Source organism: Pangasianodon hypophthalmus, chromosome 20 (assembly GCF_027358585.1).
Source record: "Pangasianodon hypophthalmus isolate fPanHyp1 chromosome 20, fPanHyp1.pri, whole genome shotgun sequence".
Classification (NCBI taxonomy): domain Eukaryota; kingdom Metazoa; phylum Chordata; class Actinopteri; order Siluriformes; family Pangasiidae; genus Pangasianodon; species Pangasianodon hypophthalmus.
The window spans coordinates 21,144,509-21,156,706 of record NC_069729.1 but is presented as its reverse complement, the minus strand read 5'-3'; the positions used below and the strand labels follow the sequence as shown (position 1 = coordinate 21,156,706).

Sequence of the window (12,198 nt, the reverse complement as noted above, 5' to 3'; positions counted from 1 at the left end):
TTTTTTATTGGAGTTTAAATGAGAGACGTTTCTTTCCCAACTGCCAAAAAGTTCACATGTTCAGAAAAGTACCATGTGACATCAAACACTTTTTTTCTCGACCAATCAGGTTACACGTTGGGCGTCGAGTGAGAAAAACAAACATGGAGGACAAAGTAGAGTTTTGTTAGTGAGATAATATGAGGAGATTTACAGCGTGAAGAGCGGAAAATATTTCATTGCCAATATTATTTCTGTTTTTCATATCAGCTGAATTAAATTAAATTAAATTAAATTAAATTAAATTAAATTAAATTAAATTAAATTAAATTAAATTAAAAAGTGTGAAAGCAACATTAAGGTACGAGTGGATTAGGTTTAATTTGATTTGTTGTTTGATTTATTTTTTATTTGATTTATTCGTCGTATTTGAATTATTTTTTATTTAATTTATTACTTTGATTTATTCAACATATTTGATTTATTTTTTATTTGATTTATTCGACATGTTCGATTTATTTTTTATTTGATTTATTCTTCGTATTTGATTTATTTTTTATTTGATTTATTCGTCGTATTTGATTTATTTTTTATTTGATTTATTCTTCGTATTTGATTTATTTTTTATTTGATTTATTCGTCGTATTTGATTTATTTTTTTTTTTATTTATTCGTTGTATTTGATTTATTTTTTATTTGATTTATTTGTTTGATTTATTCGTTGCTGTCACCGAACAGCCGTAAAATGTGAGTGAAAATATAAACAATGTCGAGGTAGAGAGTGAGAGCGGCGAAGATGTACTCCTCAGGACTCAGGGCGTACTGTCTGTTCCCCATCAACAGCTGAGTGTTAAATGCCAAAAACTGCGCACACACACACACACACACACACACACACACACACACACACACACACACATATAATAATGTTTTATTTACATGCAGGAAGACAGGAATTTATATACAGCGGATATAAAACGTTTACACACTCCTGTAAAAACTGCAGGTTTTTGTGATGTAAAAAAATAAAACAGATAAATCAGATCTTTCTCCACCTTTAATGATACAGAAACCAACAACATTCAAGTAAAAAAAAAAAACAAATAGAAATGTTTTGGGAGGAAAAAAATTAAAAAAATTTAAATAACCTGGTTGCATAAGTATGCGCACCCTTTTATAATGGGTCATGTGACTGCTCAGACTGAACCAATCACAATCAATCTCACGTTCAGATGTAATTCTCACACAGCTGTCATTCTGATCTTTAGCAGCTAATCTTTATTCTGACCTCAAATAAAGATCAGCTGCTTCTGTACGAGTTTCTTCACATCTTCTTGGTTTCATCCGACTGCTGAAGCCAAAGAGCTTACAAATGAAAGCTGTCGATCAGGAGAGGCGTATAAAAGAAATTCCGTATAAAATGAAACACCGTGAAGGTCATCATCAACAAGTGGAGAAAATGGAGCTCCACAGTGACATCACCAAGAACAGGACGTTCCTCCAAAACTGAAGAAGGCTGCTGAGAGACCTACAGCAACATTAAAGCAGCTGCAGGAACATCTGGCCAAGTACTGATCACTCTGTGCACGTGACAACAATCTCTCGTATCCTTCACGTGTCTGAGGTAGAGTGTCTAACACCAAACACCCTAAGTCATCCAAAACCATGTGATTAAATGTCTTCTGATCTGATGAGAGTAAGGTAGAAGCTTTTGGACATAATTCTAAAAGATATGTTTGGCCCAAAGAGCATCATATCCATGGTGAAGCATGGTGGTGGCAGCATCACGCTATGGTTCTGCTTCTCTTCAGCTGGAACTGAGGCTCTAATCATGATAGACAGAATCATGGATAGCTCCAAATACCAGTCTACAAGTACCAAAGTACCTGCAGGCGTCTGTTAGACAGCTGAAGATGAAGAACGATTTCACTTTCCAGCGCGATAACGACCCAAAGCACAAACTCAAGCCAACAAAGGAGCGACGTCAGAAGAAGAAGATCAGTGTTTTGGAATGGTCCAGTCAGAGCACAGATCTAAATCCAGATCAGAAACCTGTGGAATGATAGAAGAGGGCTGCGTACAGGAGATCTCTCTCTCTCTCTCTCTCTCTCTCTCTCTCTCTCTCTCTCTCTGATGGATCTGGAGAATTTTTGTAAGGAAGCGTGGAATAAATTACTAAATGAAGATGCGCTAAGTCGGGAGACTCTTACCCAAAAAAAACAAGGAAAAGGTTAAGGAGTTAAGGGGTGTGTATACTTATGCAACCAGGTTATATGTTGTTGGTTGCTATATCACATTAAAGGTGAAAAAAAAAACATCTGAGATTATTTATTTAGGTTTTTAGGTTTTTAATTTTTTACATCACAAAAACCTGCAGTTGTAACAGGGGGGATGTAAACTTTTATATCCACTGTATTTAGACAGATATAACAGATAACAGACCAGTAAAGAGACAGACAGACAGACAGACAGACAGGTGGGTATAGTTAGACAGATATTCAGGTAGACAGACAGGTATATATAAAGACAGACAGTTATAGTTAGACATACAGACAGACAGACAGATATATAGACAGACAGACAGGTATATAGACAGACAGACAGACAGGTATATAGACAGACAGACAGACAGGTATATAGATGGTAAAAATACAGACAGACACTAAGGTGTGATGTAATATTAAGATTAAATCCACACACACTAAACACACACACACACACACATATACTAAACACTGATTATTTAACACTTCTAGAAGCTTCTTTATTTCTCACCATGGTGAAAGTGACGGCGCCCAAAATCCCATAGAGTGTGTGTAACCACGGAAGCTGTGGCGAGAGGAACACACACCTGTCTATCACGCTCCTGAATCATGTAGTACATATACAGAACACACCTGTCTGTCTGTACCTGTCTCACTGACCACACTCACACTCATGGATCATGTAGTACATATACAGAACACACCTGTCTATCTGTACCTGTCTCACTGACCACGCTTACGCTCCTGGATCATGTAGTACATATACAGAACACACCTGTCTATCTGTACCTGTCTCACTGACCACGCTTACGCTCCTGGATCATGTAGTACATATACAGAACACACCTGTCTATCTGTACCTGTCTCACTGACCACACTCACGCTCCTGAATCATGTAGTACATATACAGAACACACCTGTCTGTCTGTACCTGTCTCACTGACCACGCTTACGCTCCTGAATCATGTAGTACATATACAGATCACACCTGTCTGTCTGTACCTGTCTCACTGACCACGCTCGAGCTCCTGGATCATGTAGTACGTATACAGAACACACCTGTCTATCTGTACCTGTCTCACTGACCACGCTTACGCTCCTGAATCATGTAGTACATATACAGAACACACCTGTCTGTCTGTACCTGTCTCACTGACCACGCTTACGCTCCTGAATCATGTAGTACATATACAGAACACACCTGTCTGTCTGTACCTGTCTCACTGACCACGCTCACACTCATGGATCATGTAGTACATATACAGAACACACCTGTCTATCTGTACCTGTCTCACTGACCACGCTCACACTCATGGATCATGTAGTACATATACAGAACACACCTGTCTATCTGTACCTGTCTCACTGACCACGCTCACACTCCTGGATCATGTAGTACATATACAGAACACACCTGTCTATCTGTACCTGTCTCACTGACCACACTCACGCTCCTGAATCATGTAGTACATATACAGAACACACCTGTCTGTCTGTACCTGTCTCACTGACCACGCTTACGCTCCTGAATCATGTAGTACATATACAGATCACACCTGTCTGTCTGTACCTGTCTCACTGACCACGCTCGAGCTCCTGGATCATGTAGTACGTATACAGAACACACCTGTCTGTCTGTACCTGTCTCACTGATCATGCTCCTGGATCATGTAGTACATATACAGAACACACCTGTCTGTCTGTACCTGTCTCACTGACCACGCTTACGCTCCTGAATCATGTAGTACATATACAGAACACACCTGTCTATCTGTACCTGTCTCACTGACCACGCTTACGCTCCTGAATCATGTAGTACATATACAGAACACACCTGTCTGTCTGTACCTGTCTCACTGACCACGCTCACACTCATGGATCATGTAGTACATATACAGAACACACCTGTCTATCTGTACCTGTCTCACTGACCACGCTCACACTCATGGATCATGTAGTACATATACAGAACACACCTGTCTATCTGTACCTGTCTCACTGACCACGCTGATGCGCCTGGAACATGTAGTACATATACAGAACACACCTGTCTATCTGTACCTGTCTCACTGACCACGCTGATGCGCCTGGAACATGTAGTACATATACAGAACACACCTGTCTATCTGTACCTGTCTCACTGACCACGCTTACGCTCCTGGATCATGTAGTACATACACAGAACACACCTGTCTGTCTGTACCTGTCTCACTGACCACACTCACACTCATGGATCATGTAGTACATATTCAGAACACACCTGTCTGTCTGTACCTGTCTCACTGACCACGCGTACGCTCCTGGATCATGTAGTACATATACAGAACACACCTGTCTGTCTGTACGTGTCTCACTGACCACACTCACACTCATGGATCATGTAGTACATATTCAGAACACACCTGTCTATCTGTACCTGTCTCACTGACCACGCTTACGCTCCTGGATCATGTAGTACATACACAGAACACACCTGTCTATCTGTACCTGTCTCACTGACCATGCTCACACTCATGGATCATGTAGTACATATACAGAACACACCTGTCTATCTGTACCTGTCTCACTGACCACGCTTACGCTCCTGAATCATGTAGTACGTATACAGAACACACCTGTCTATCTGTACCTGTCTCACTGACCATGCTTACGCTCCTGGATCATGTAGTACATATACAGAACACACCTGTCTATCTGTACCTGTCTCACTGACCACGCTGACGCTCCTGAATCATGTAGTACGTATACAGAACACACCTGTCTATCTGTACCTGTCTCACTGACCACGGTCACACGCCTGGATCATGTAGTACATATACAGAACACACCTGTCTGTCTGTACCTGTCTCACTGACCACGCTCACACTCCTGAATCATGTAGTACATATACAGAACACACCTGTCTATCTGTACCTGTCTCACTGACCACGCTGATGCGCCTGGAACATGTAGTACATATACAGAACACACCTGTCTATCTGTACCTGTCTCACTGACCACACTCACACTCATGGATCATGTAGTACATATTCAGAACACACCTGTCTGTCTGTACCTGTCTCACTGACCACACTCACACTCATGGATCATGTAGTACATATTCAGAACACACCTGTCTGTCTGTACCTGTCTCACTGACCACGCTTACGCTCCTGGATCATGTAGTACATATACAGAACACACCTGTCTATCTGTACCTGTCTCACTGACCACACTCACGCTCCTGAATCATGTAGTACGTATACAGAACACACCTGTCTGTCTGTACCTGTCTCACTGACCACGCTTACGCTCCTGAATCATGTAGTACGTATACAGAACACACCTGTCTATCTGTACCTGTCTCACTGACCACGCTTACGCTCCTGAATCATGTAGTACGTATACAGAACACACCTGTCTATCTGTACCTGTCTCACTGACCACTTTATCTTTCCTTCTTTTTTTCCATGGTATTGAATGTGTAAAGCATGTTGTAAATGTGAGTGTAAGTTGTTTTCTGTATAAACACTACAGCACGTGTGTGTGTGTGTGTGTGTGTGTGTGTGTGTGTGTGTATGTGTGCGTGTGTGTGTGTGTGCATGCTCAATGGGATTTACGTGTTGTGGCCTAGTTTTATTTTTAGACTCTTACGTATCCGAACGGGACGACAAATCCCATGACGAGAGTGCAGACGAGCAGCACCAGGCAGAGGTTCAGCAGAAGGCCCTGGAACGACGTGACGTCGATCTAAAGAGCGAGAAAGAACGAGTTAATGAAAATTAAGTTTAGGGTCAGGGGCGGGGTTATGGGTGGAGTCAGGGGCGGGGTCAGGGCTTGTACTTCTTCTTTTGCCTTAATATAATTAATATAAAAGTTAATATCCAACTTGTATTATTATTCTGATTCATGTTGTGTGTTATTAAAGGGTGAATATTCGCCACCAGGAGGCGCTGTTGTTTTGCATCTTTTTAGCTGTTACTGATGTTACTGACTCACCACTTGTAGTAAAAATGATCAGTTTCAAATCATTACTGCGGAAATGTCAATGTAACGTTTATTAAGTGCTGAAATAAAACCAGTTCCTGTCTGTAAACTTTTTTTCCGCAAAACGGACATTTTGGATTTTCTGTGAATCCAAGCCTTCACCACACTACATAATTTTATTCCAGATTTATCCACCTTATTCCTGCTTCCCATGATTCCTTTCCCGGACTGTGGGTCCGGTTACTTGTTGTGTTGTTCAGTCGGCACTGGCGAAGCTAGCGGTTATGCTAAAGGTATTCATCGTTTGGCGTTAAGGAAAGTAAATAATGTAGGAGCCCGAGCTTTCAAAAGCTTGATTATTAATACAGCCGCGAACGACACGAGTTCTCTCTGTAATGACTTCCACAATCCACGCAGTCATACTACAACATTTGTTAAAAACTAACGAGGAAAAAATCAAAGTAAACAACAGTAATATAGCTAAAGCACTGCGAAACACTCAGCTATTACGGTCACTTCCGCTAGTTTACAGGTAGCTATAGTTTCCGTTAGCTACAGGAATAAGTTTTAGGACTTGTAACATTTGAACATTTTATGACTAAAAGTCATGGGAATATTATTCGCAAGGGAAGAGTGATTGACGCTCGTACAGCGTGTCAGGATAGCTATCTTTTTTGTCTTTTCCGCTAGCACGTACAATCCTCGTTTAAAATGTCTTCCAGTAACATTTCAAAAATATTTGCAAGCAAAATCCGTCTTCGTAGTTAGAGCGATATTTCTAGAGTTAGTCTGTAAAATAAGTAACTGGAATAAAAGTTTCTCTCGCGAACGCTAATAAATATTCGTACGCATTACTGACTCACCTTCGTCTGAAAGCTGAAGACGGTGACACACACACACACCACAACCGTGATGCCGAGACACAAGATCACTGACCTCGTGTTGTAGAAGCTGTAATGACCGACAGAATACGATATAAATACATAAAAACATAAATTATAATATAATTATTATACTGAATGTTTTCAGGAATAAACAGAAATTTACCTGGAAATGAAACCCAGCATGAAAGCCATGCACAGTGTCTGAAAAAAAAAACAATCAAACAAAGCAAAAACTAAACAGGCAGAAAGAAAATAATAGTAAAAATAATGCTGTTAATCTATTTTTTTTTTGCAGATACTCACAAAGACTGAGAGCAGAATGAGATTCCAGGGAAACTGCCTCCTGAAACACGGATAAAACAATTTTAGAGATTTTTCTTCATCAATTATTAAAGATATTTTCTTAGAAACAGCGCTCTTATAAAAGAATTTATCGGTTCTTTTTGCTTCCTGAAAGAACAAAAACAAATAACAGATTAAGGAGTAAAACGTTTTATATTTAATCTAATTTAATCGATGAAATAAACACAGGTTCTGATGGAGAATTCAGTATTAATGGTTCTGACTGTAGATCCTGTAGGTGATAGAAATCTAATCTAATCTAATATTTATTTAACTTTAATTTAATATTTTAACTTATTTAACAAATTTAACATTTAAAATTTACTCCGAATTGACAGTTTTGTTTTTAGATCTGTGTTTTAACGTAGTAAAGCTCCCTGTGAAACAGATTTACTGAAGGATGAAGAACAATTTCAAGCAAACAAACAAATAAATTTGTTGTAAATAAATAATGTTTTGTGTCTGTTCAAAAATAATTTTTTTTTTAAAAAAGCACAAGTGAATAAAATTGTGGTGCAGCGCAGAAGCCCACGCCTCGGTTTGGTGAGAAATCAGCTCGACGCTGGGAAAAGTGAAATCAGTGAGCGCTCTGTGAACAGGCTACGAGCTGCAGGTGAGGGAAATTAATCACCATGGCAACGGTCAGGGTTCTGTGGGGAGCCCTCTGGTGGACAGGTGAGATATCACACGCTGCTGAAATGAACTGTACACACACCAAGCGTCCGGTTTATTAAGTATAGCGACCTAAAAACTTATAAAAACTCTTATTTTAAATAAACAAACACTGAGTTTATAATAGTGAGTAATAATAGTCAAGTTAATCAATTAATTAATTTAGTTTAATAAGTTAATTTAAGATCAATTTCCACATCCTAATATTTTTTGTTTTCCTAAAATAAAATATAACTATTTGAATGTATTTATAGGTACAAGATTTTATTATTTTAATCTAAAATGTATTAAAATATGCAAAATTAGGCAGCAGATTATTAAATACTTGCTCAATTGTACATCACAGAAATGGATTTAATGGATTTGGACAATTTTTTTTTTTATTTTAGAATTTAAAATGCGCAGTGGTTAAAATATTATGATATATTTTTTATAAAATCTAAAACGCTAGATTTAATATGGAATCATTTTAAAAAAATCTAATGTTCAATTTTTACCTGAAAAAAGCTACTTCTAACAGATAAAAGTTCAGTTATATTAGTTATTTTTTGCAAATTGTGGAATTATGAAATTTTGTAAGCTATATTTCATTTTATATAGAGATAGGGTTCTCTGTAAAAACATTATTATTATTATTATTATTATTATTATTATTATTATTGTTGTTGTTGTTGTTGTTGTTGTTGTTAAATAAGTGTTACCTTAAATCTCCACAGCAAGCCAACATTAAATAGGTGACAAGAAACAGGAGGCTGCAAAAATATATATAAATATATAAATACGTATAAAAGTTGTTTTTTAACAGTATTATAAAATTGTTGTGTATAAATTCAGCGTAACGTTGTTTATTACCTGGACGTGGAGTAAAGCGCAGGATGAGTCTGAATATAAAACCTCACCGGTTCACTAAAATACACAACAAAGTTCATTTAATCTACAAACAATTCAACTTTCACAAACGAATTTATGTTAATGATTTAAATTCCTGATTTTATGGTAAATAGTGTTGATGTTATTGATGACGTCACACTTCAGCAGTAAGATAAAAGCATGAATAAAAATAAAATAAAATAAAAGCATGAATAAATACAGAAGTTACTCACTAAAAGGTGAAAAGAGACACAATAGCCAGAGTAACAACCAGCTGCAGCATCAGAATCGAATAAACCTGAAAAAGACGATTGTTTAAAATATCTAACGCTAAACAACGTTATACAAATAAAATAACATTTTATTAAAATGATTATTATTGTGTTCATTAAAGTTGTAAAAGTGATTCACAGAGCTGAAATGTTTGCAGATTTACTTAGAAGAATTTCTCTGAGTCAGTTCTCATTAAAGAAGACAATAAATGTAAAAAAAAAAAAATTCAAATAAATAAATAAATAAATAAATAAATAAACAAATAAATAAACTCTTTAGAAACCAATCCAAAGAACCCTTGAGAAAGTATCTATTTAAAGAAACTTGTATTTAAAATATATTTATATTTTTTATTTATTTTTAAAACTGAAATTGAATCAAATATATAAAATGAAGAAGGTTATTTTTTTATTAACATACTATTAAAGATTTTAAAAATAAACTTGAAAGTATTGCAAACTGTGAATACTTATGAAGATGGTTATATTGTTAAGTGGATATATTTCTATAAAATTAATTTAAAACAAACAGAAAAATAGAAAAAAAATTGAAAAATCAAACATTTTTGTTATATTGTATTTTTTATTACGTATTTTTATTTTTTAAATAATAATCGTTACCTTGCGCACGAAAACGCGTCTGATGTTTTTATCGTCCCATAAAAATGCACCATCGCTGTAACTGTAACCGGGGCATCCTGCAGAAAAAGAGCGTAAATATTTAATTATTATGTTTATAATTATTTTGAATTTGTTTCAGTGCTTCATTCCTCATCTCTGATTCAAACTTAATTTTATAACTTTATACATTCCTTGTTACAAAATATAATAATAATAATAATAATAATAATAATAATAATAACAGTTAATTTCATACGATGGATTTCTTAATAAGCAGCAAAAAAATCTCTTTTAAATAAGGCACTTACTTAATACTTATTCTTATAATACTTATTCTTATAATACTTATTCAAATCAATAATAACAAAATTTATCATAGAAATAATTATAATTATAGTAGATGTTTGTTACCTGCGTTGGCTTCTTCGTAGCTCGGAGGCAAATTGCCAGCTACAGTCGCGACTTCAGGTGACACCTATACAATAAATAAATAAATAAATAAATAAATAAACAAATGTCTTATAATTCTAATCACTTACAAGAGTACAGTTCTAATAATTTATTAAGGATAAAGTTCTAACAATGAATAACTGTAAAGTTCTAATAATTTATAAAGTGTAAAGTTCTAACAATGTATAAATGTAAAGTTCTAATAATTTTTTAAGTGTAAAGTTCAAATAACTTATAAATGTAAAGTTCTAACAATGTATAAGTGTAAAGTTCACATAACTAATAAATGTAAGGTTCTAACAATTTATAAAACACTCTTATTTAAATGCACAAACACTGAATTGTAAAATTTGATGCTGCTGTAATTTATCAAAATAATTGTCTTGATAAAATATAATCACTTCCGGAACAATAATCACCTATTAAATTAATTTCATTTAAATTAGGTCAGGTTCCATCCCATAATATTTCCTTTTCTCTGCATCTTGTCTCATGGAATAGAAACAAAATTATAAATATAATATTTTCCACACTGTTCGGTCTGTTCACACTGTAAATACTCGGGTTAATACTCCGATCTTATTCTAATAATTCTGATATAATCTCATATATTTATAAAATATATTTATAAAAAATAAGATTATGAGATTTCAGAACACTAGAAATCAAACAGGTTTAATTTCTGCTCGACTCTTTACAGTATTTTGTTCTGTGACGTTGAATCTTCCTTGTTTTTCACAGCATTAGCCTGTTTACAATTTTGCACATGTTGGTAAATAAACAAACAAACAAACCAGTAAGTGTTAGTAGTAAAATTTTGAACCGTCTACTCAAGATTCTGCTAAATTACAGGTTCTAGTTCCTTTACAGCTTTTCTATTATAGCAAATCTTTATTATTTTTCACATTGTATAGTATTTTGATTAGAAAATCTGTACTCTATATATGATATATTAGCAAAAAGAGCTTTACCTTCTTCTGAGTCATGTTTCCTTTGTTGATTTTTTCGTTTCCTTTTACAAAAAAATATAATTAATTTTACTTTATTTAATTTATTTTACTATGAGTTTTATTTATCCATAATCCAGCGTATGGTCTCAGACTGTCCCTTCAGATTGTACCACCAGATTAACTCAGACTTTTATACAATCCTACTACGATAATCCCTCATGAAGCGTTTCCCCCTATTCCCAGAGTCAGTAGTACATTCCAGCTGCATTAGCAAATGACAAGAATGTACCACTTTAACCAAAAAAGGGGGAGTTTTATATTAATCTTCTGACTATATTCTTTAAGAACTACTAAAGTACATGAGGGGGATCAACTAAAAACAGAACAGAGAAGAGGATGAGAACATCTGCAGAAAGATCCAGAAAAGTTCTAATTTTTTTGTTCATGAATGTGACACTCCAAATAAACAGATTGTTCATCAACAGTGTGTCAAGTACCAAGCTAGCTAAAGTTAAAAAAAAGAAAAAAAGAACAATAATTTACACTCCTAAGAAGGTTCTTTAAGGGTTCTTTAAGGGTTCATTGGATAATTAACAGATTTGGACCTCCTTAAAGGGTTGTATCCATGGAAACCTCTCTTTTTTAAAAATGTACCAAGTACCAAGAGAGTTTAGCTAAATGCTAAATGCGTGACAAGCTCTCTTCCCAATGGGGGGCAACTTTTTTTTTAGAAGAACCTTTAATTATTTAATGAACTCCATTTTTAAAGAACCCATTTTGGTCTAAGAGTGTGTGGTGTGTAGTAACTGGGTAAGTGTTTAATAAAAAAAACTCCAAATTATCGCTTGTTATTTTCCTCTAAATGTCTAGAACCTGTTCAACCTTTAACTAAACTGTCTTTGTACTTGACGGGTTCTTTAAAGGTTCA

The 12,198-nt window shown here is 35.5% G+C and overlaps 1 protein-coding gene across 1 annotated transcript; it reads right to left on the bottom strand.

Moving 5' to 3' along the window:
- Positions 1–624: 624 nt before the first annotated feature.
- On the bottom strand, positions 625–11,426 carry faim2b (Fas apoptotic inhibitory molecule 2b). Its single transcript, XM_053227164.1, has 12 exons — positions 11,292–11,426; positions 10,282–10,345; positions 9,871–9,947; positions 9,211–9,275; positions 8,960–9,013; positions 8,809–8,859; positions 7,397–7,436; positions 7,257–7,294; positions 7,073–7,160; positions 5,877–5,972; positions 2,755–2,808; positions 625–843 (listed from the first exon to the last, which is right to left on the bottom strand). The coding sequence occupies exons 1-12, from the start codon at positions 11,304–11,306 to the stop codon at positions 694–696; spliced, it is 792 nt and encodes a 263-aa protein (XP_053083139.1). The 5' UTR covers positions 11,307–11,426; the 3' UTR covers positions 625–693.
- Between the last annotated feature and the right edge of the window lie 772 nt (positions 11,427–12,198).